A 23362-nucleotide genomic window follows, 5' to 3' on the forward strand; every position below is an offset into this window, starting at 1 on the left:
CCCGAGGCCGCCGCCCCTGCCGTCCGGTGCGCCCGCCTCCCGAGCCTTCCCGCCGGCCCCCCCCCCCCCGCGCGGCCGGGGCCCCCGCGCCGCCCCGAGGGAGGCCGACTCCCTCCCGGGGGCGGCCGCAGGCGCCCCCGCACCTGGCGCCCCCTCCCTGAAGGGCACGCCGTCCTCCCGGGCCGGCCCGTCTCCTTTCCACCCCCGCGCTCCTAACGGTCGCCCTCCGGCCCCTCGGAACCCCGGTCTGATCCCCCACGTCCCTCCGCCTGCATCCTCCGCCCGGGGGCCCGGGACCCTAATGCCCGGTGCTCCCCGGAGATTTCTCCCAACGTGCCTCCGGGTTCTTCTCGGCATGAGCTGGGCCCGGCGGGTCTTAAAGTGCAAGTGATCCGTGACTTTGGCTAACGTGGAAGCCTCTTTTCTTAACCACAGTACCTCGGCTGGGTCTGCGCCTACATTTCAGCGAGCGACATTAGTGCTTGGTCACTGGGGTCTCCTTCCTCCCGCTTGCCCGGCCGAGTGAAACACCTTAGTCTGTCCTGTGGCCGGGCTGGGCCCTTCCCAGCCCATCTCTCCTGATGCAGCTGCTCCCCAGTCACGGCCCCACACACTTTGACTGTTTTTTATTTTTTCAAGTTAACTTTAAAGAGACCCTCATCTCGCAGGTCGTACGCAGTCACTACTAGAATTCCCAGTAAGAGTCCAGGTCTGGTCCATCACAGTGCCGGGCCTGGCCCGGGGAGATGGACGCTCAGCCAGTAATTGTTAGCCCAGCTCTTTCCTCCATTCACCCCAGTCTCACTCCCCTCTTGCTTCTCATCTCTGCTTTTCCAATAATCAGCCTTCACAGTCTCTCTGCTGCCCCTGGGAGCTGACACTCGGTTGCAGTTTAGCCTCCTGGCTTTGCCCCTGAAACACCTTGGGTACTAACAAACAGGCTGGTCCCCTTAGCTTCTCACAGTGTGGTCCTTCATCTGTACCATTTTCTGTGCTGTCCCAAGCCACCCACCCTCATGCCAGCCTCAGTCTTAGTTCCTAGATGGCAGGTCCAGCGTGTCACCAGGCAGGGTTGAAAGAGATCTGGGCTTTGAGTTGCTGCCATGGCAGGGACCGGGGACCTCGAGGGTCCCGTATGGTGGTGACACTCAAGTGAGTTCTGTTCTTTGACTCCTGGCCTGGGTTCTCAGCCAGTGGATGTGCCAGTATTGTGTGTGATTTGATGGATGAAAGGACCCTGGTTTGTGCTGGTTTCTACATCTGTGATTGGAGTTTGGGATAGAAAAAAAAAAGCCCCACTTCTGAGCAGAGGAGGTGAGAAGAGGTGGCTCTGGGAATGATTTTTTAAATGCTAATGAGAAAAATGGTTGAAAACTCAATGTATGCTTGTGAGTTTGGGGTGGTTCCCGCCGAGTGTGTTCCCTTTCTCCAGGCCCGGGTAGGGTGTCAAAGACATTGGGGTCTCCTGTCAGGGCAGCTACAGCATCCCTTCCTTGTTTTCCCTGGCTGGAGCCCAAGCCTCAGCAAGTGGGCAGAAGAGATCAAATGAGGTAAAGTGTGAAAGTGCTTTGAAAACTGTTAACTACTAGACTCCTCAGGGCATTGTCCTGACGGCTCAGAGGGCAGAGCTGGGTTAACATACCTGCCGGAAGGAGCACAGGCTTGCACCTCTTTTTAAGCCTCGGAGTTCCCTTCCTACTATGCGTGGAGAATCTTTTCTTTCCACCCTGAGAAAGGGCGGAGTCACCTCCAACAAGCTTGGGGCTGGGCGCTTGCTCAAATGTTGGGGAATTTAGGATTCTGCTTCTGTTAATGGTGGTGCCTTCCTGTGCCAAGGCGCATTGCTCTGGATTGGGGCTAATTTTAGGGGTGATGGAATGAGGAAATAATGTTCTTAACTTAGTGTGTACTGGGACCGCCTAGTCTCTGGATCTTTTCCTTCTCCTGTGATCTCGAAATGCTGGAGAACAGGCTCCCCTCCTGTTCCTCAAGCCTGTTGTGAACACCAGGATCAGTGTCCTCGCCCCTGGACTCCGGTAGGGGGCAGCCTTTTAATGACAATAATTCAGATGCCCCAGGGAGGGAGGGTATAGTGAGGGTTGAGGAGAAGGGGTGGGGGGGTTGTGGATTGATGAGGCACACAGATCCTGAGAAGTCGGGGCTAAGCAGGACACCCTTAGATCAGATAACCAGAGAGGGAGGCTGTTTCCAGTCCCCTGCCTGCTGCCTCCTGCTCTTTGCTTCACTGGAAAGGGATCCAAATGCTGGGCTTTGAAAGTTTGTGATAGACTTAGGACAATTTTGTTTAATCTGTTCTTTTCTGGAGGATTTCCCTCCTGGCAGGATTTCAGACTTCTCTCATGGGACAGTGTATTAGGGGATGATTCCCTCAGTCTTCAGAGCGGGGAATGAACTGGAGTAAATTTGGTTTCCTTGTCTTCTATTCTTCCCCCTAAACAGACAGTGGGTGTGGTTATCCTCTGCCCGAGGTGTACAGATGGGTTTCTTAATTCTGCCACTGTTGTTAATCTCTGTGTTTGTGTGTGTGTGTGAGTGAGTCGCTCAGTCGTATCTACTCTCTGCAAATGCCAGGCTCCTCTGTCCATGGGATTCTCCAGGCAAGAATACTGGATGGGTTGCCATTCCTTTTCCCAGGGATCTTCCTGACCCAGGGATTGAAACTGGGTCTCCCGCATTGCAGGCGGATTCTTTACTGTCTGAGCCACCAGGGAAGCCCCTGGGTATTGATAATCTGGGTCCAGATGATTCCTTGTTGTGGGGGGAATCCTGTGCGTCGTAGGATATTTAGTAGTGTTGCTGACTGACCTCTGCTCGTGAGATGCTGGTCGCATTTCCCAGTCATGCCTACCAGAAATGTCCCCCAAGATGTGCCCTGGGGAGCAGCGTTGCCCCCAGTTGAGAAGCCGTGGAAAGGGTGCGTGCCTGTTTGGCACTAGAAGCCACGGGGCGCTTGTGTGCTGCTTGTGGTCAGAAGTGGGCCAGAGAGCCACCAGCTCCTGAGACCCAGACCTCCCCTGGCTGGGCCTGCCCAGCCACTCGACTTTCCTCACCCTCCGCTCCCCTGCTTCCTCTCACCTCTGCAGTTTCCCTGCTTCTCAGCCTGGAGCCAGCCGCTTTTCCTCAGTTTGCTCCTTAAAACCACGACAGAAGGTGACATCTCGAAGAGGAAGGCACCTGGCGGCCAGCCGCCTTCGCCACTCCCTGGACGGGTGGGCGGGTGAGTCGTCCCCTTTCTGTCCCCCGCCCCACCGTGGGCTCTTCGGCCTATCTGTCTGGGAGATGGGGCTCTTCTGGGGTGGCCTGGAAGAGGCTCAGAACAGCCTCTCCTGAGTTTGTTAGGAAGTGGGGTGTTTTTCTTGGAGTGGAGAAGATAGGTATGGGAGAGCTATTCCCAAATGTCTTCTTTTTCCCTTAGACCTTTTTTAAATGGTGATCAGATGTAACATACACCATTTTAGCCATTTTTAAGGATACAGTTTTGCAGCATTAAATACATTCATGTTGTTGTGCAGCCATCCACCTCATCCCTGGAACTCTGTCCTCTGCCCCATTTCAGCTGAAGCTGTCCCCACTAAAAAACAGCTCCCACTCCTTGCCTCCCAGCCCTGGCACCACTGTTCTTTTCTGTCCCTCTGAATTTGACTCACCTTGGAATCTCAGGTGAGAGGAATTGTCCAGTATTTGTTCATTTGTGACTGCCATGTTCTACTCAGCCAATGTTTTCAAGATTCATCCATTGGGTGAATTCCATAAGCCTTGTAGCATCCACAGACTTAACTGGCCTCCACCGTTCTGGGAGGCTGAGTCGAATTGAGTGACGGGAAGAACTTCGCAACAGGCTTGTCTTCTGACGGCCGTGTTCGGCAGGGTGTGCTCCATCTCCGGAAAGGGCCAGCTGAGGCTGATGCAGAGGAGATGCCCGGGCTGGGGGAGGTCAGCCCTGCTCTGGGCGGTGTCCAGCGCTGCATCTCAACCTAGGCTGCTGGGATTCTGGGGTGGGTCCTGTATCTGGGGTGGACTTTGCTTTGTCTTCTGGCCTGCAGCTGTGGTCGAGAGCCGCTTCCCATGACCCCTCTGGTGGAAACCCTTCTTCCCCCTTCCCAGAACGGTGGAGTCTCGGAGTTGATGGGAACTGTGGAGGCGCTCCGGTTCAGCCCCCGCCCCAGCCAGTGAGGGAGGCCCTTGTACACGGCTCCCTGAGACCCTGCCTGCCTGCCCTGTGCTCAGAAGCACCAGGGATGAGCCACCTCCTGACAGCCTCTTCTGCTGTTCCTTAGAGGGACGGGCCACTGCCGCTGCCCCCACGCTTCTGTCAGCCCAGTGACTCTGACCTTATTTCCGCTTTATGGTGAGGGAGCCTCTTCTTAGCTTACAGTATCGCCGTTCCCTTCTTGGCTCTTTGTACTTACCAGGCTCTTTCTGATCCCAGGGAAAGGACCTCGGTGTTGATCCTTGTTTGGTGAGTGAGTCCTGGGCATGCTGGCCAGACTTGCCTGCATGCAGCCTTTGGTGTCCCCCCCCCTCCTCTGGCTTGGGAATAGCCCCCCTGCTCCCCTTACACCAGGTTTCTCCCTCAACTGAGTCTCAGGATTCGGAGCCAAGCACCCAGACCTGAGTCTTTTCGGGGAGAGGTAATTTTGCTCCCACATAAATTTCTTTTTTTTTTTTAATATCTATTTATTTATTTATTTGGCTGCACCAGGTCTTAGTTGGCAGCATGTGGGATCTAGTTCCTTGACTAGGGATCGAACTCCGGGCCCCTTGCATTGGGAGTGCAGTGTTTTAGCCCCTGGACCACCAAGGAAGTAACCCCCAGATAAATTTCTAATTCTCTTAACCAGTCTTTTCTCTCTCTAGAACATTTGTGATTCCAGTGGGTTTTTTGCTGGTTTGTGTGTGTTTTATCTTTGTCCTAAACATCATGTGTGAGCTTCCCGGGTGGCTCAGATGGTTAAAAAAAAAAAAGTCCACCTGCAATGCAGGAGACCCGGTTTGTATCCCTAGGTCAGGGAGATCCCCTGGAGAAGGGGATGGCAACCCACTCTGGTATTCTTGCCTGGAATCCTGGACAGAATCCCATGGACAGAGGAGCCTGGTGGTCTACAGTCCATGGGGTCTCAAAGAGTCAGCCACAACTGAGCAGCTGACACGAACATCATGTGTACCCAGCCCCCTTTACTGAATGCTGCGGCCCTTGGCATCCTCTACCGCACCTCCAGCTCCTCCGTCAGGCTCTGCTGAGTCAACTCACTGCCTGGGAGGCCTGCTGAGCAGAGGGCAGAGATGAGGAGGAGCCAGGGCTGTTGCCCCCTGTGCTCCCTAACCAGCAGTTTCCAGGCACCTGTGGGCCTTCCTATTATGTGAGACGGAGGAGGGCTGGAGGCAGGGAGGTCTGTCTGACCGTTCATTTAATCCACTTTCTTCTTTTTGCCCCTCGTTAAGGATCTTTCCCAGATGTGAAGGTCCCTCCCTGAGTACTGCTCTGCTTAGACCAGCATCTGGTTGCCCAGGGATCCTGGTTCACTCCAGCACAGGCTCTTGCCTGGAGAGGGCCCGGCCCCTGCCCTACCCGCTTCCCCGGGCAAGGCTGCCAGGTGAGTCTGGGCCAGGGGGAGGGCATCTCCCTGTGGAAGCTGGCAGGGGCTCTAGCTGCCTGTCTCCTCCCCTCCCCCAGGCCTTCCCCCGAGTGTGACTCTTTGGGTAACTCATGGTGTGAGTGGCACGTGGCTGGCTTAGGTGAGTCTTTAGTGAGCCTGTTACTGTGTCCACCTAGGTGGCAGCCTAGTACTCACCCTCTCAGGCTGTGGGTGTGCCATCCCCAATGCCTAGCATCCCCCGCGCCTCCATAGGTGTTTGGAGAGTGAACACCAGGTACCCGCTCCCCTGCTTCTCCCCACCGACCTCTGGGACACGCCCAGCTCCACAATGGCAGCGGAGACCCTCAACTTTGGGCCTGAGTGGTGAGTCAGGTGTGCTTAGAGGGGCATGGAGAAGCCCAGGAAGAACAGGGCTGCTCAGATTCCCATCTCTCCCCTTTGCATGTCCCTCCTCCAGGCTGAGGGCTCTTTCCAGTGGTGGCAGTGTGGCCTCCCCACCCCCGTCCCCTGCCATGCCCAAGTACAAGCTGGCCGACTATCGCTACGGGCGCGAGGAGATGCTGGCCCTCTATGTCAAGGAGAGCAAGGTAGGTGCAGGCGGGGCTGCGGGGCCCTGGCTGGTGGAGCGGGCCCAGGAGCACGCGTACCTCCCGCCCGATCCACAGGTCCCTGACGAGCTGCAGGACAAGGAGTTTGCTGCCTTGCTGCAGGAGGAGCCACTGCAGCCCCTCGCGCTGGAGCCGCTGACCGAGGAGGAGCAGGTGGGGCCCGGCCTGGGCAGCCGCCAGCGGGGGCGGCGGGGCTGGGGGTGGAGAGCTGGGGGTGGAGGCTGGGTGGTTCTGGACGGGGCGGGGTGCTCGGGTGCCTGGGTCCTCACTCCCACCCCTGGCTCCCTCCTCAGAGAAACTTCTCCCTGTCAGTGAACAGCGTGGCCGTGCTGAGGCTGATGGGGAAAGGGGCTGGGCCCCCTCTAGGTGGCGCCTCCCGTGGCAGGGGCAGCACACGGAGCCGAGGTAGAAGGGGTGATGGCATGCTCTGGGGCAGGGGGTCTTGAGGACTTGGGGAGGCGATCTGGCAGGTTTCCCATGCACCCCTCACTCCTCCAGGCCGTGGCCGCGGTGACAGTTGCTTTTACCAAAGAAGCATTGAAGAAGGTGATGGGGCCTTTGGCCGAAACCCCCGGGAGATCCAGCGTAGCCAGAGTTGGGATGACAGGTGCAGGCTGGGACGGGGTGGCAGAGAGGGCCCCACGGAGGGAGGCTTGGGTCTTTGTCATCAGAGGACTCTGGGAGACCTGCCAGATTAGCCCTGGTCAGAGATCTCTGTCCATGCCCTTTGACCCCTGTGGCCCTGCCCTGTCCTTCCAAGTCTCTGGGCTTGCCCTTGGGCTCCCTTCCAAGCCCTGTCCCACTCCCGCCCCCCGCTTCTCTCGGGGCAGAATGGACAAGGTGAGCTGAGATCCTGCAGATAGGGAGGGACTGGTCCTCTGACCCATACCTTTCCCTCTCACAGAGGCGAGAGGCGGTTTGAGAAATCGGCCAGGAGGGATGGAGGTATGGAGAGGGGCCAGGGTGGTGGCTGGGCCCTGCAGGTTATTGAGAGGGGGCGGGGGGCTGCTTCCTGGGGGAGGTGGTGGGGGCGGGAGGGCCCAGAGCTGGGCTCTTCTTCCCCGCAAGGTGTCTGATAAGTATCTTACAGGAACTGTGGCCGAGGTCCACTGACTGTGTCTCCCCTCCTGTCCTGCCCCCAAGCACGCTCCGGGTTTGATGAGGGAGGGGCTGGCCCGAGGAAGGAGCATGCCCGCTCAGATAGCGAAAACTGGCGTTCTCTCCGAGAGGAGCAAGAGGAAGAAGAGGAAGGCAGCTGGAGACTCGGGGCAGGACCCCGGCGAGACGGTGACCGCTGGCGCTCTGCCAGCCCTGGTGAGATGGGGGTCAGGTGGGCACTGAGGGAGCGGGGGTTCCTGGTGGGCAACAGAAGGTTGGAGACTCCGGCTTGACTGGGTACTGACTCTTTTTCCCCTACTTTTCCTGCCCAGATGGTGGCCCCCGCTCTGCTGGCTGGCGGGAACATGGGGACCGGCGTCGCAAGTTTGAATTTGATTTGCGAGGGGATCGAGGAGGGTGTGGTGAAGAGGAGGGGCGGGGTGGGGGGGCCAGCTCTCACCTCCGGAGGTGCCGGGGGCCTGACGGCTTCGATGACGACAAGGATGGGCTCCCAGAGTGGTGCCTGGACGATGAGGACGAAGAAATGGGCACCTTCGATGCCTCCGGGGCCTTCTTGCCTCTCAAGGTATCTGCAAGGAGACGAGGGGGAGATTTTGTTCGAGATTGGTGGGCTCCCGCCTGCCCCAAGGGGGGTCCTTTCATGGTACTCTATTCTCTGCCACTCATCTCCCCATCGTATCCCCCACCCGTGCAGAAGGGCCCGAAGGAGCCTATTCCTGAGGAGCAGGAGCTCGACTTCCAGGGCCTGGAGGAAGAGGAGGAAGAACCTTCCGAAGGGCTGGACGAGGAGGGGCCGGAGGCGGGTAAGCCTGTGGAGTGGATGCCTGCGGCCTCAAGCTGAGTCTGTGGAGAAAGGCTGGTGCGGATGGGGCGTGTGGAGGAGCCTGGAAACAGCAGGCCTCTGTCCAAAAGGCCAAGTGTCAGATGAAAATCAAAGCAGAATCAAAGCTACCTTTGAAAATCCCTCGAGGAATCTGTCGAACACAGTGTCAAGTCAGTGGTAGTGCGTCCAGAGCCCTGGACGGTGGTGCAGATGCGCGGCCTTACTATAGGAGCAGAAAGGGAAGTGTGCAGAGTAGGCTCTGTGGTGTCAGTTCACCAAACCTTAGTCGTGTTGACCATAGTCGTGGGGGTGGACTCGCTACCCAGAGGCTCTTCTGGCCACAATAATACAATCTGTGCTTAACCACTTTTCAGGCCTTCCGGCTTGGTTTTGAGTTCTGGTAATACCCTTGGTTTTCAGGTGGGAAGGAACTGACCCCACTGCCTCCTCAGGAGGAGAAGTCCAGCTCCCCATCCCCACTGCCCACCTTGGGCCCACTCTGGGGAGCTAACGGGGAAGGTGATGAGCCGGTGGAGAAAGACCTGCCTACAGCTGAAGGTAGCCTGAGGGCAGCACCACCCTCTCCCTGGAGCCTGGAGCTTGTGGGGAAAGGGCTCCCCCTCCCTGTGGGAAGGAGGCTGCAGGGCAGTCGGTCGGGAGGTGGGAGAGGAGCAGAGTCGGCACCCACCTTCCTGGAGGGAGAGTGGTGGACGGGCACTGTCTTGCCCCTTCTCTGACTGCCCTGTTCCACCTTCCCTTCTTTGCCCCTTCTAGGAGATGACGTGAGGGGAATGCAGCTAAGTCCTGGGGCGGGCTCACCCCCCGGCCCACCAGACCTGGAAGACGATGAAGGCTTGAAGCACCTGCAACAGGTGTGGGGCGGGGGGTGGGGGTGGGCTGCAGAGACTCTAGGAACCCTCCCGTGCAGGGGAGAGAGCCTTGGTTCTGTCTGTCCTCGATCCGGTTCCCACCTTCTCCCCATCTTGCCCTCCATGTTCAGACCTCATCTCCTGAGCCCCCCCTCAGCCCCAGCTCCCTCTGTGTTGATGGAAGTGGCCAGTTGAGATTTCCCTCTTCCCCTGGGCTCCCAGGAGGCAGAGAAGCTCGTGGCCTCCCTGCAGGACAGCTCCCTGGAGGAGGAGCAGTTCACGGCCACCATCCAGGCCCAGGGCCTGCGCCACTCTGCAGCCGCCACCGCCCTCCCCCTCAGCCACGGTGCGGCCCGGAAGTGGTTCTACAAGGACCCGCAGGGAGAGATCCAAGGTGCACAGGGGTGGGGGGTGCAGGTGGGGCTCGGAGACTGCACCATCCTCGTCGAGGGCTTCTTGGGCACACCTCTGTGACCGCCCTGTGCCCTTCCCTTGGCCCAGGCCCCTTCACGACCCAGGAGATGGCGGAATGGTTCCAGGCGGGCTACTTCTCCATGGCCCTGTTGGTGAAGCGGGGCTGTGATGAGGGCTTCCAGCCGCTGGGTGAGGTGATCAAGATGTGGGGTCGCGTACCCTTCGCCCCTGGGCCCTCACCTCCCCCGCTGCTGGTGAGTGTACCCGCTTTGGCGTGGAACAGGGACGGGAGGCAGGAGCCCGGCAGAGGGAAGCAGTGGGTGCAGAGCCAGACGGGGGCAAAGCCACGGGGACGCTGTGGCCTCACTCAGGGGAGCATGGACCAGGAGCGGCTGAAGAAGCAACAGGAGCTGGCAGCAGCCGCCTTGTACCAGCAGCTGCAGCACCAGCAGTTTCTTCAGCTGGCCGGCAGGTACGGGGGGCCCAGCAGGGCTGGTCAGCAGGGCCCACTCTGACGTGGGCAGGCCCACCTCTCACCTGCTCGCTCCTCAGCAGCCGCCAGCTCCCGCAGTGCGTGCTCCGGGAAAAGGCAGCTCTGGGAGACCTGCCACCACCGCAGCAGCAGCAGCTCACTGCGTTCCTGCAGCAGCTCCAAGCTCTCAAACCCCCCAGGTGTGTGGGCCGCCGTCCTCGCTGTGTGCCCGTGGCCGAGCGTGTGTGGCGTGTCTGTACGTGATGGCCCTCGGGTGCTGTGGGTAGAGGGGCAGACAGGAGGTGGCTTCAGGGCGCTGAGCTTCGGTGCTTTCTCCTCAGGGGCGGGGACCAGAACTTGCTCCCGACGATGAACCGGTCCTTGTCGGTGCCAGACTCGGGTCCCCTCTGGGACATACATACCTCAGCCTCACCACAGTCAGGTGTGTGGCCCACAGCTGCCCTCCTGGCTTGTCCTAGGTCTGGGAGTCCCCTCCACCCCCGACGGCCCCCGGTGGGTTGGGGGGCCGGGGGCCGGAGCTCCCCTCTGCAGCTGCCTTTGCCCCCGCAGGTGGTGAGGCCAGTCTTTGGGACATACCAATTAACTCTTCGACTCAGGGTCCAATTCTAGAACAACTCCAGCTGCAACACAAAGTGAGTAGGCCTCGGGCTTTCATCTTGGGTGTTGGGCCAGGCCACAGCTGGGACGGCCTGGCATCTGATCTCAAATCTCCAGTTCCAGGAGCGCAGAGAAGTGGAGCTCAGGGCGAAGCGGGAGGAGGAGGAGCGCAAGCGCCGGGAGGAGAAGCGCCGCCAGCAGCAGCAGCAGCAGGAGGAGCAGAAGCGGCGGCAGGAGGAAGAGGAGCTGTTCCGGCGCAAGCAGGTGGGGCCCGGCCTACCGCAGGCTTGGGGTGAGGGTCAGGGGGCGGCCCTCACAGCGGCTTCTCTCTCCAGGTGCGGCAGCAGGAGCTGCTGCTGAAGCTGCTGCAGCAGCAGCAGGCGGTAGCCACTGTCCCCGTGCCTCCTGCGCCCAGTTCCCCGCCCCCGCTGTGGGCCGGCCTGGCCAAGCAGGGCCTGTCCATGAAGACGCTGCTGGAGCTGCAGCTGGAGGGCGAGCGGCACCTGCACAAGCAGCCCCCGCCTCGGGAGCCATCGCGAGCTCAGGCCCCCAACCACCGCGTGGTGAGTAGGCTTGCGGGCACCTTCTGCTCAGCTCCCAGGGTGACCGGGGTTCGGGGGGGGGGTGCGCACTGGTCCCTGTCGGACTCCGGAGGCGCTCTCTGCCATGAGGCCCTCACCTCACCCTGCCTTTGCCACCTGAATGCACCTCCCCGCTCAGCACCCCTGAGCATGTGCTCTTCTGTGTGGGTCACCCTTGCCTTCCTGCCATCTGCAGCAGCTCGGGGGCCTGGGCTCCGCCCCCCTGAACCAGTGGGTATCTGAGGCTGGGCCACTGTGGGGCGGGCCCGACAAGAGTGGGGGCAGCAGCGGCCTGGGACTCTGGGAAGACACCCTTAAGAGTAGCGGGAGCCTGGCCCGGAGCCTGGGCCTGAAGAACAGCCGCAGCAGCCCCTCTCTCAGGTGGGTGCCGGGCCACGGGGGGATGGGGAGCGGGCCTCCTGAGGGGACACCTCCTGACTCACCCCATCCCGCGCAGTGACTCGTACAGTCACTTGTCCGGTCGGCCTGTGCGCAAAAAGACAGAGGAGGAAGAGAAGCTGCTGAAGCTGCTGCAGGGCATCCCCCGGCCCCAGGATGGCTTCACCCAGTGGTGTGAGCAGATGCTGCACACGCTGAGCACCACGGGCAGCCTGGACGGTATAGGCGTCACCCCTACCCCAGGAGCCTGGGCAGGGGGTTCCAGACGCTGTCCCGTGGGTCCTGACCCCCATCCTGCCCCGCAGTGCCCATGGCTGTAGCGATCCTCAAGGAGGTGGAATCCCCTTATGACGTCCACGACTATATCCGTTCCTGCCTGGGGGACACGCTGGAAGCCAAAGAATTTGCCAAACAATTCCTGGAGCGGAGGGCCAAGCAGAAGGCCAGCCAGCAGCGGCAGCAGCAGCAGGTGCCATTTCACAGAGCCCTGGCTGGAGGGGGTGAGGGCGCCCAGAGTCCCCTGACCCCTTCCTTTCTTCTCTGTTGCCTTGCAGGAGGCTTGGCTGAGCAGCGGCTCCCTACAGACAGCCTTTCAGACCAACCACAGCACCAAGCTCGGCCCTGGGGAGGGCAGCAAGGCCAAGAGGCGGGCGCTGATGCTGCACTCGGACCCCAGCATTTTGGGTGAGTGTGGAGCGGGGAGGCGACTCCTTCCTCAGAACCGGGCAGGAGCCTGGGTGGGCGAGTTCAAACCCAGCTTCCCCTGGCTTCAGGGTACTCCCTGCACGGACCTTCTGGTGAGATCGAGAGCGTGGATGACTACTGACCAGCCTGTCCCACCAGCGCCCGGGGCTGTAGGCCAGGGGCAGCAGCAGCGGCTTGGACCCCTGGGTCCCCAGCCTGCAGGCTCCCCACAGGGAGCATAGGAGGAAGCAGGGGCAGGGTCCCCAGCACTTGTTACAAACCACACGATGCACCTTAACTCACCCACCACGAGGCACTTTACAGATTGAGGGGGGAAGGGTTTTGTTTTTGTTTTTTTGGTTTTAATTTTAAACGACATTGAAGGAAACATAGGAGAGACAAAAAAAAATGGTTAAAAAGTAGACTCTAAGCACTCCCTTTCCCTTTGTCGGATAGTGGGAGTGATAATGGAAGATCCACAGAGGTTTTTGTTTTTTGTTTTTTTTTGTTTTTTTTTTAAGAAAAAAGAAAAACAACAAAAAAAAATGGTTAGGAGACTGAAAGTAAAAACACACTGTTATTTGGGGCAGTGGGGACATGGGCCCCACGGACCTGTCCTGCCTGGCCCCCGAGGCTGCACTTACCCTCCCCGCCCCACAAGGTGGGCCACTGGGGTAACTGGAAGCTGGGGCGCCAGCAGTTTGCACAGCGAGGCCCCCTCAAGCCCCGCCAGCCGGACCCGCTGTGAACGGCCCCCTTGTGCTGTGACTGTGGCAGAGGTGTCTGGGGCCGGGGGGCCTGGCCCGAGTAGCCCCTTGGCTTTGCTGCTTCGGGGAAAGTTGCACAAATGCGCGAGGCCGCCTCAGCGCCCCAGGCAGCCACCCTGCGCCGGCTGACGGAGTGAATGGGAGAGGGCCTGCGGTGCCAACCTCATCTGGCTGTCATCAGGCCGGCAGAACTTCCACTCTGGCCCTGGTGAGGGGCTTCCCCCGCCGCTGCCATTCGGGGGGCCGGCCTGGGTATGAAGCTGAAAGGCCCAGCTCCCTGCCTTGCCACATGAATGTATTCTCTGGGCCATGAGCCCCTGCTGCGCCCCCTGCCTCAACCCTGAGCAAGGCTGGGGCAGAGCAGTTTCTCCAGGAGCTGGAGAGAGAGGCACCACTTAACGACTGTTGTTTCTCCTGTGAAGGGGGCAGAGGAGGGGCCAAGGAGGCCACAAGAGTGGGCCGCTGGGGGCTTCAGGCTGCAGCTCGGGGCTGTTAGGAGGGAGCCCCCTACCTGCAGCCGCCTGTGTGGGATGTGGACCACCCAGCTCTGCCCTGACCCCTCTGTTGACCAAATGGGAGAGGAGCGAGTGGCCTCTCCCCTCCCTGCTCCCCTGATGTTTTTAAATGTTGGGTAAGGGTGGGGTGTCAAGAATGGGAGTGTCTGTCTCTCCTGGGTTGGGGTAGGCTGCCCTTCACCAACTTCTTATTCCCAATTACCTACCTAGGTTTGTCTCCATTCGTGGGTTTTCTTTATCTTTTGAGTTTCTCATCTAACTTCTCCCATGGACCTCATTGCTCAGAGCGCAGTATTAGGGCAAGACTCTGCCACTGCCTCCCCTCCATGAATGTATTTATCCTTGCTGTCCTGGGGAAATGGGGAGTGGCCCCTGTTTTCTTTCTCCATCTATCCCCAGAGAGACGACCTTTTTTTTTCTTTTTTTTTTTTTTTGCACCAAAGTGGCAACTGGGTCAGTGTTGGGGGATAAAGCTGGCCTCGGGGGTGGAGGGGCCCCCTCCACCTGCTTCTCCCTGGTTTCAACAGTGTTAGCGTCCGTGAAAAGACAATATTGTATTCTCTCTAAAGCAATAAGGGGGTGATGGGCCAGGGGGAAACGTCTTGCTGCTGCTGGCCCCCCAGCTCCCCCTCTCCTCAAGCCAGTGTTTGGCGGCATTAGAGGTGGGGGGGAGTACTGTCGTGACTGAATGTAACTGCCCCCGCCCCTGCCGCAGCCAATGCAGGGGAGGGGGGGTGACACTCTTCCCCGTCTCTTCCTTCCCCTCCCCCCCCAGCTAAAGAGACTTTGAATTTAGGGGGCCCTTGAGCCTGGAGAGGCCTTAACCCTGTGAGGAAGTGTAGGGGGAGCCCTCTCCCACCCCCATCCCCTTCTGAGAGTGGTCAATGTTTACAAGCCCCTGAGCCCCCCAGCCCAGGGACTCAGCCCCTTGCTACCCTTCCCCAGCCCGTCTTCTGGGCCCCAGCTGCTCTCCCACCCTTCCTGGGGTTGGGGTGGATGCAGGGGTCATTCTGTATCCCATCGTCTGCCTTGTACCCACAATCTCTGCCACCCCATGTGACCCCTTCTCTTCTACCTGCCTCTGTAAATACTCCCCCCCCAATAAAACTTGGTGTGTGTTCTCCCCGTCTGCCTCTTGAGTTTTTTTCTTGGGGGAAGGGGACGCTGGGAACGACAGACACAACTCAAAGAGCTGGAAATTGAGCCATGGGTGGGGGGCAGCAGACCAGAAATGGGAGGGCTGTGCCTGTGGGATGCCTGTGACCTTTGACCCAGAGGAGGTGGTCCCACCTGTGATCCGGCATCGGTATCCAACTGAGGGAGCGCGTTATCCCTGACCACTATTTGGGGGGTCCCCCCACCCCCCAGCCACTCTGCCACTGGGAACAGAGACGAGAGTGAGGAAGACAACAAGCAAGGGTAGAGACTAGGTACAGAGTTGGAATTGGTTCCTTTATGGAAAAACTGAAAATATAATAAAAATTAAAATAAAACCAGTTTTAAAAAAGCCAGCCCCTGGAGTTTCCACCTCCTGCCTCTGGCCCTCCAGCGGGATGAGGCCCCAACCCCAGGGCAGCAAAAGGATGAGGGCCTTCTGCCCCACTTTCCCCATTCTATCCCCATCTTAATCTCCACCATGGGGGCCCTGGGAGGAACCAAACCTGGGTGGGGGAGCAGGGACCCAAGGCCCCGTGGCCCGGGGAGGGAGGCTCGGTGTGCACCCAGCCCCAGAGCTCCTGGCCTGTAGTGTGGGCACGGGCAGGGCCCCTCCTAGCCTGGGCCCAGTTGGGGTTGGGGCTGTTAGTTCCAGATCTTGAGGAAGGAGTCCCAGGAGCCTGTGGCCACAGCCATGCCATCGTCAGTGACCCCGAGACAGCTCACACGGTTGTCGTGGCCAGCGAGAACACCTGGGGCGGAAGGGGGCATCAGAACCCCTCCGGCCCGGTTCCCCCATCCCCGCCTGCCCCCCTGCTCAGCTCCCGGTCTCACCTGCGCGGTCGCCCTTCATGGCATCCCAGATGTTGCAGTTGAAGTCGTCGTAGCCCGCAAGCAGCAGCCTGCCACTGCGCGAAAAGGCAACAGAGGTGATGCCGCAGATGATGTTGTCGTGCGAATACATGAGGAGCTCCTGGTCGGCCCTCAAGTCAAAGAGGCGGCATGTGGCGTCATCAGAGCCCGTGGTGAAGGCGTAACCGTTGGGGAAGAACTGCAGGACATGTGACCAGAGTAGGGTGAGGCCGCAGGGAGGGCCAGGAGCCCTGACAGAGAGGGGCCGGCCCAGCTGGCCCAGAACTTACAGCCACGGCGTTGATGTCGGATTCGTGGCCAATGAAGGTCTGTCGGCACATGGAGTCCCGCACGTCCCACAGCTTGATGGAGGCGTCACAGGCGCCTGACACAAAGGTTCGGCCGTCGGGGGCCAGGGACAGGGACATCACATCCCCGCTGTGTCCAGCAAAGCCCACCGTCTGCTGGCCGGTCTCAATGTCCCACAGGGCACTGGGGAGGTGACGAAAGGAAGGAAAGGGTCAGAGAGGGGTGAGGATAGATGCCCTCTGCCCTACCTCTCCACCGAGTGAGCCCAGGCCCAAGCCCGCCTCCGTGCTGGGAGCGCTGGCAGCCAGTGCCTGCTCCTGCCCCACCCTCGTTCCTCCTTCCTGCCACCAGAACAAGAGGCTGAGGGGTTCGAAAGGTGGGCGCTGCCACTGCTGGAGCAGGGGGTGACTACGTGCCACGTGAGCCCTGAGGTGGTGTTCCCCCCGCCCAGCCCCGGCAGGAAGTGTGGGTGAGCCCCGCCTGCCAGGCGCTGGCAGGCCCTCACCAGGTGGTGTCCCCAGAGCTGGTGATGATTTGGTTGTCATCCAGGAAGCGGCAGCACGACAGGTACCCTGGGGGTAGGGGCTGGTCAGCGGGGGCTGTCAGGGAGGCCGGCGCAGCCCCTGCCCCCGCCATAGGGCCCAGGCTCACCGGTGTGGCCAGGCAGCTCCCGGCTGACCCTGACATTGCCCTCACGGGTCTTGAGGCTGTAAATGGAGCAGATGTTGTCCAGTCCCCCGCAGGCCACGAAGTTCCCTGAGGGCGCGTAGGCACAGGTCATGACCCAGGAGGAGCGCAGCGGGATGGCATGGACCTGGGGGCAAGGGGTAGTGCCCAGGGTGAGAGCCGGCTGGGCGCTGCAGTGCTGCCCCGGCAGCCGCAGGCGCCACCCCTACCTTGTTGGTGGTGTAGCTGTCCCAGATGATGAGCTTGCCGTCCTGGGAGGCGCTGACCAGCAGCCTGCGGGAGTGAGGCAGGAAAACCAGAAGGGTCAGGGTGGGAAGGCCCCTCTGGAGGCAAGATAACTCTTCCCTGTTCCTATCTGGTGAGACAACTTCTGGTAGCAGCCCAGAGGTTCCCGCTCGGTTTGGTCCCGTTTCCCAGGCCCCTGGGGGCATCTGGAAGTCAGGTCTTCCCACACTGACTTGCCAACCGAGCATCCCGTTTGAGGCACCCACTGTGCAAAGAGGCCCCTGCCCACCCTGCCTCAGCCCAGGGTGAACACAATGGCTCGCAGCACACAGCCTCGACCTCACCCACCTTGAGTCTGTCCCCCAGTGCATGGCATAAATTTTGGCCAGGTGCCCACGGAGGGTCCTCCGTGTCCTCATCTGGATTCTCCCCACTGGGTCCAGCCCAGCTGTGATCTGGAGATGGAGGCAGAATGGGCTCAGGAAGGTTCCGGCGACAAGGCTGGCGGAGAAATATGCCTCCCACCCGAGCTCCTTCCCTAAAGCCAAGTCCAGCCCTGATTCCTCTCACCTGGGTCAGTGTTGAATCCCCACATGCTTTTCGCGCATCCTATAAGAGATGGTAGAGCCCGTCAAAGGGGCAGGGAAGAAAATGGGAAGGAGAGAGGAAAAAGAACCAAAGACAGGGGAGTGGAAAGGATGAGACAGGAAGAGATTAGGGTACTGCCCCCCACCACGCACACATACCCCCCTTCCCTGCCTCAGTACACACAAGCCACCGGGTCCTGCCCGCTCGGCCCCCCCGCCAGGCCCTCACCCGGATCTGGTTCCGGAGCTGCTCGGCCTCCTGTCTCAGTTGCTCCAGCTCACTCATGGCGCCGGGCCCGTGGGGCGGGGTTGGGGGCGGCTGGGGGCCGCGGGACGGGGGCTGGGGGAGGCAGCTCCTCGCCGCTGGCCCGAGGCCTGGGGGATGCAGGGCTGACGTCAGGCCCAAGGCCGCCGGGGAAGCGGGGGTAAAGGCGGGGCCGAAGCGTGGCCCGGAAGAGGTAAGCACCGGTGGAGGGGGAGGGGCGCCAGCAGTGGCCGCGGTTCCCCCGGGCACAGCCCGGGTCTCTGGCCCGGAGAGACGTAGCCGTGACCCGAGCAACAGCTGACTTCCCCAATCTTTCTCCCGCCCCCCGGAAACGGAGCGAGAAGTGCAAGAGGAAGCGCAGGGGAAACCCCTCCCTCGGACAGCAGCCCGGGCGGGACACCCGTGGCAGGAACTGGGGGGCTGGCGGAAGGGGGGGTGCCGGGGAGAGTCCCTTCGAAAACAGACCTGGCGTCCGCCCCGGCCGCACAGGCACCGCCCTCCTAGCACCTAATTTTAAAAGGGGCGGTGCCTCGTTAAATTCACCCCCATACGCCGCACACCCTCCACACACACGCACCCCCAGCTTCGACTGGGGGTGGGGGAGCCCACAGGGGAAAGCTGGTCTGTTCGTGGGGTTGCCTAGGCAACCGTCACCCGGACTGAGAGCACCTCATTGGTGAAGTGCCCCCACCCTAGCCCGGTTGCCAGGGCAACCGCATCCACGGCTGAGACCTGTAGGGTGGGTGACCCCACCCCCGGCCCCATCGCCCCCGCCCGACCCAGCCTCCCGCCCCTCCCCAGAGCCGGCCAAGGTGGCTGTTTACAGGATTTGGGAAAAGCCGATTGGGCACTAATAGGTTCGGGACGGCTCACCCCGGATTATCCCTGGGCCGGCTGCGCCCCATTAGCCGCCCGCCGCGGGTGGAGGCGAGGGTGGCGGGGAAGGCAGCCCCAAGCGGCTGCTCCCTCCAGCGCCGAGGCCGCCCGCCCCGGCGCGCCCGCAGAAAGCCCGTGGGAGCCGCTCTCCAGTAATTATGTCTCCGAAGAGAGGTCCCGGGCCCAGAAGCGTGGAGCTGCTCTCTCCCAGGCGCCGGCGGGCGGGCTTAGCGGACAGCCCCAGGCGGCCTAGCCCCTGCGCCCTCCGCTCCCGCAGAGCCCTGCCGCGGGCTCGACGCCGGGGCCCCAGAGGCCTGGCTGGCTCCGCTCCAGGGCCCGGAGTCCTGCCCCCCAACTTTGGACACCTGTGTGATCTGCCCATGCACACCGCACTCTGCCGACCCAGGCGTCCCCCCAACCCGCCCCGCACCCGGTCCCACTTCCCCCAGGCCCTGGGCGTTCCTCTTCCCCACTGACATTTCCCCTTGGTCTGTTCAGATTTCTACGCCAGCGCCAGAGGACGCCCCTCCAAAGAAAGGAGGGGGGCAGAGCTCCCCACCCTACTTCCCCAGCTCCGGACAAAGCCCCTTCCTTCCAGCTGCCGGCAGCCCAGGCCGGGCGGCAACGCCAGACGCCCGGGGCAGAAGGAAGCAGCAGGCCAGGAGGAAGCCGCTGGGGGCGGGGGCGACGCTCCCAGCCCTCAATCCCCATCACCTTCCAGGGCCCCCTCAGCGGCCCCGGACTCTGGGCATACAGCAGCCGGGGTCCCAAGAAGAAATGTGGGTGCCACCGCCTCCGCAGGTCTGGCGGGGCGAAGGGGAGGGGACAAAGGAGGGTCCCCGGATCTGGCAGCTGGAAGGCGCGGGCCGGTGCCGCGCTGCGAAGCGCAGTGGGCCTGGCCCTCCGGCCCCCACGACCTCCATTTTGCCCAAAAGATAGCTAAGTGTGTGTGTGTGTAGGGGGGCGCCTGGGAGCCAAGCGTGGGGTCAGGACTACTAAAGGGAATGGGGTGCCGAGGCCTCTGGTCCAGGGTAATGGGGCCAGAAAAGACGGGGCAGAACCCAAATCGCGGAGAGACGAAGGGAGGGACAGCCTCGCGGCCTTGCCTGCCTCTCTGAGGATTCTGGAGTTTTGCAAGGCGAACGCCGGCGGGGGTGCGAAATGCGAGGACACGAGGGGTGCTACTTAGGGGCCGGCAGGAGGGTGGTAGTGGTGGGGTAGGGGGCGGGACGAGGCCTAGAGGAAGCCCCGAATTTAGACCCCCAACTTCTCCGGGAGCAAGAGGCAGGTGGGGCTAGGATGGGGTCTGGGGCCAGGCGAAACACCTCCCCCCAATGGTGCAGGGAGCGCGTGCGTTAATTGAGGGCGAGGGTCCCCCTGTTCCCCTTCCGGGTTTGGAAGCTACGGGGCCAAAAGAAGGGAGGGGAGGTCTGGAGAGTTACGTCCGCTCCCAAGAGGCCAGACCGGGGAGACAGACGGAAGAGAGGTTCCCCCATGGGAATTTGGGGCTTGCGGGGAGGATGAGGACTCCTTTTATCAGCGGAGGTACCTGTGGCGGTGGGACTCTGCGAAGGGTCGCTAGAGGAGCGCGGGAGGTCCTGTCTTCCTCCGCGGCGGAGGCGGCAGCGGCGACGCGGATGGATTTCCTCAGTCACCCCAACTCAACCGTCCAGCGCTGCTCTCCCCAGAGCGGAGGGATCCCGCCCGCCAGTGACGCGGCCGTCGCCGCCGCGCCCAGGGCCCGGCTGGGCGAGACCAACTGCTCGACGGGGGTAGGCAGGAAGGGAAAATATCACTTAAGGGGCAAAGATTGACCCTGTCATATCAAAGATAGCTCTCCCCGCTATTTCCAAGCAAAACGGACCAAAATAAATGCTGTGCTTCCCGCAAAGACGCAAGACATCCCCCCTGGGGCTGGCAGAGGTGGTACCGGCAGAGGGGAGGGGGAAACCGCTGGTTGGTCACGTGACCCGCCCTCCCGGATTGGGCGGCTCCAGACTGGGAAGGGGAGCTCGACGCCCCAGTTCTCCGCCTTGGAACGCCCCTGTATGTGAGGCCACGCCCCTGTGCGGGGGCAGGGTTAGAGAGATTCCGACCGGCGCGGGGCAGTGGGTCTCAGAGGTGGTGGAGGAAAGGGCGGCCTTTCCGAAGGTAACCGAGCAGGAAGGAGTAGGGTCCGGGTTAGCTCAGGTGTGCTGTGAAAAAAGTCCTGCCCAGGCAATTTCCCCGCGTTGTCCAGTGGGCCGCATGACACTATAATAACAACTCGTATTTATTGATTTCCATGCTTATTTAATCTTCACGAAAACATGAAGTACTGGCACTGTTCCCATTTAAAATAGTGGAAACAGTTTCCTAGGGCTGCAGAGTTGAGACATGAACCAGGGCAGCTTAATCGACTTTATTGTGTGCGATGCTAGCCTCTTGATGAACCCTGCTCTGGACCATCCCTGCAAAAGGCTGAGAATGTAAGTGCCTCAGCTTCCAAATTTACAAAATGAGACTATTGATAGCTACCTCTGCAGTCACCTTGGTTAGTTATGAGATCCCGACGGATTGGGAAAATGTTCTGGTAAGTTCAAGTCAATGAAGAGCTTTCATTGAGTCCTCATGCAGTTTAAAAGTATCAAAACAAACACTTTTCATGTAGCCTCTGTTAAAGGCATTACAAATAGTTTTCAAAGCACTCCTCTGTCCAAGGGATTCTCCAAGCAAGAGTACTAGAGTGGGTAGCCAGTCCCTTCTCCAGGGGATCTTCCCAACCCAGGGATGGAACTCGGTCTCCTGCATTGCACACAGATTCTTTACCATCTGAACCATGGGTGAAGGTGAAGTCTCTCAGTCGTGTCCGACTCTTTGCGACCCTGTGGACTGTAACCTACTGGGCTTCTCCGTCCATGGGACTGGAGTGGATTGCCATTTCCTTATCCAGGGGAATACTTCCTGACCCAGGGATCGAACCCGGGTCTCCCGCATTGGAGGCAGACGCTTTAACCTCTGAGGCACCAGGGAGCCATGGGGGAAGCACCTTAGTTCTTCAACCAGAGATTAAACCTGGGCCCCAGCTGTGAAAGCACGGAGTCCTAACCCACTAGACCACCAGGAAATTCCCATCAAAGCACCAATTTTTAAAGAAAAAATTTTAAAAAGTCATTCTTCGCACAAATTCCGTTTATGTGCACTCACCAATTCAGTGATATATTAACAGTAGATAATAGATGTCAATTACAATTTGGAAGGGACCTTATAACTTCTTTTTCCTCTTAATCTACATATGGGTGAAGAGACTTCCCTAAAGTCATTTAGAAAATGAGCAGCCTCAGACTAGAACCTAATTTTGTTTATCTCTATAAGGCATCTGACACTGCTTCCTCTCACTTTGGTTTCTGTGCTCATATGCTTCCTTACTTTAACTCAGTCAGCAAATATTTATTGAGTCCCAGTGATGTCTTAGGCCCTGGTGATACACCCTTGAGTTTGTGTGCCCTCCTCTGCCTGCAGGGAGCTTAGTGTATACAGAAGAGACAACGGCAGACAGCCACATGCATAGCTGTCAGTACTGGCAGCTTGGAAGTGCCGTTTACTAAGAGCAGAGCAGTTGGGAGGGGATATATTTGGGGCGGAAGATCAAGAGTTTTTGTTTTGTTTTTAACATTTATTTATGTTATTTGGCTGCGTCGTGTCTTGGTTGTGGCACGCAGGCTTCTCTCTAGTTATAGCACGTGGGCTTAGTCGCCTGGTGGCATGTGGGACCTTAGTCCCCCAACCAGAGATCAAACCTGCATCCCCTGCTTTGGAAGGCATATTCTTAACCACTGAATCAGCAGAGAAGTCCCAAGATCAAGAGTTTTAAGTTGGGGCGTGTTAGGCTTGAGGTGCCTAGGAGAGGTGCAAAGCAGAATGCTCAGCAGTGGCAGTCTAAGTAGGTCTGGGGCTCAGCAGGAATCTGGGTTGGAATAGAGCCTTGAGAATGAGTGGCATTTTAGAGCAGATGAAGTCATAAAGAGGTTCAGGGAAAAGACAAGATGGCCTCAGACCAAGCCCTGAGGAACTCCAACATTTAAAGGTCAGGCAGAGGAGAACAAGCTGCCAAAGGAGAAGCCAGCTAAGAAGAAAATCAGGAGAAGGTGGAATTCTGGAACACAAAAGAAAACAGTGTTCCAAAAAGGAACGGTACATGTTGTTGAATGCTGCGGAGAGGTGAGCTAAGGCTGAACTGGGAAGTGGGCGTAGGGTTGGCCCCTGTGGAGGCTGATGCTGGCTTTGTGTGGGGCTTTGCACTGGATGCTCTGCTTGCAGCGGGCTGAGGGCAGGTGAGAGATGAGGTCGTGGAGATGACCACGGTGGCCAGAGCTTTGAGAGTCTTGGCCGGGAGGGGCTGTAGGAAGGTGCAGCAGCAGCGGGAGAAGGTGGAATCGAGCTTTGTGTTTTGATGGGAACTGCTAGAGCTTGTATAGACAGTAATGTGAAGGACAGTGGGGAGAGAGGCGAAGGTACAGACAGGCAGGGCACGACCAGTGGACGGCCAGTTTCTGTGAGAAGGCAGAGCTCTGGAGCACATGTGGAAAACCTGGCCCCGATGTGGGACACTTCATCCTCCCTCTGACTGTTCTTTCTCAGGCTTCTCCTCAGCCTTTGCCGCCTTTCAGGATCTTCTACAAACACTGACTTTCTGGGATCCCAACTTTAGCCTCTTCTCACTCCAAGTTATTCACTCCAGTCACTACTGGGACCTTCATTACCCACTGACTGCTCATCACTCTCAAATCTCTATCTTCTGGTGCAGATTTGGTGTCTGTCCAACTGCAGATTGAACATCTCCACCTGGATGATTCTGGACAGTGGTGCACTGTTGGAGTCAGCTAGTGCCAGCTTGGACTAGCTCACAAGAGCCTACTGTGTCCCTCTCTTCCCAACTC

At 59.7% G+C, this 23362-nt stretch overlaps 2 protein-coding genes across 16 annotated transcripts; one reads left to right on the forward strand and one right to left on the reverse strand.

Annotated features, from left to right (window-relative positions):
• Nucleotides 1–2643: 2643 nt before the first annotated feature.
• GIGYF1 (GRB10 interacting GYF protein 1) lies at nt 2644–12712 on the forward strand. Of its 15 annotated transcripts, XM_040262199.1 has the most exons (28): nt 3246–4369; nt 4451–4480; nt 5464–5615; nt 5696–5757; nt 5871–5981; nt 6076–6205; nt 6284–6379; nt 6520–6631; nt 6725–6833; nt 7131–7171; nt 7370–7540; nt 7657–7910; nt 8040–8148; nt 8589–8726; nt 8943–9040; nt 9260–9431; nt 9539–9705; nt 9823–9923; nt 10007–10123; nt 10265–10365; nt 10494–10576; nt 10659–10805; nt 10877–11104; nt 11319–11503; nt 11580–11740; nt 11827–11990; nt 12076–12205; nt 12295–12712. In XM_040262199.1, exons 5-28 carry the CDS (start codon nt 5947–5949, stop codon nt 12345–12347), a joined length of 3102 nt encoding a protein of 1033 aa, XP_040118133.1. In that variant the 5' UTR covers nt 3246–4369; nt 4451–4480; nt 5464–5615; nt 5696–5757; nt 5871–5946; the 3' UTR covers nt 12348–12712. The 15 variants fall into 15 exon arrangements, with proteins under 15 accessions (XP_040118104.1, XP_040118117.1, XP_040118118.1 ...); XM_040262192.1 differs by having other exon boundaries at nt 3245–4369; nt 7657–8148; nt 10004–10123; XM_040262193.1 differs by having other exon boundaries at nt 3245–4369; nt 7657–8148.
• Nucleotides 12713–14918: 2206 nt separating this feature from the next.
• Nucleotides 14919–20288, reverse strand: GNB2 (G protein subunit beta 2). Its single transcript, XM_040262208.1, has 10 exons — nt 19993–20288; nt 17532–17677; nt 17286–17324; nt 17064–17170; nt 16700–16763; nt 16455–16617; nt 16309–16375; nt 15785–15986; nt 15477–15693; nt 14919–15394 (listed from the first exon to the last, which is right to left on the reverse strand). The coding sequence occupies exons 2-10, from the start codon at nt 17586–17588 to the stop codon at nt 15288–15290; spliced, it is 1023 nt and encodes a 340-aa protein (XP_040118142.1). The 5' UTR covers nt 17589–17677; nt 19993–20288; the 3' UTR covers nt 14919–15287.
• Nucleotides 20289–23362: the final 3074 nt, after the last annotated feature.

This window comes from Oryx dammah, unplaced genomic scaffold (genome assembly GCF_014754425.2).
Source record: "Oryx dammah isolate SB20612 unplaced genomic scaffold, SCBI_Odam_1.1 HiC_scaffold_2, whole genome shotgun sequence".
NCBI lineage: Eukaryota > Metazoa > Chordata > Mammalia > Artiodactyla > Bovidae > Oryx > Oryx dammah.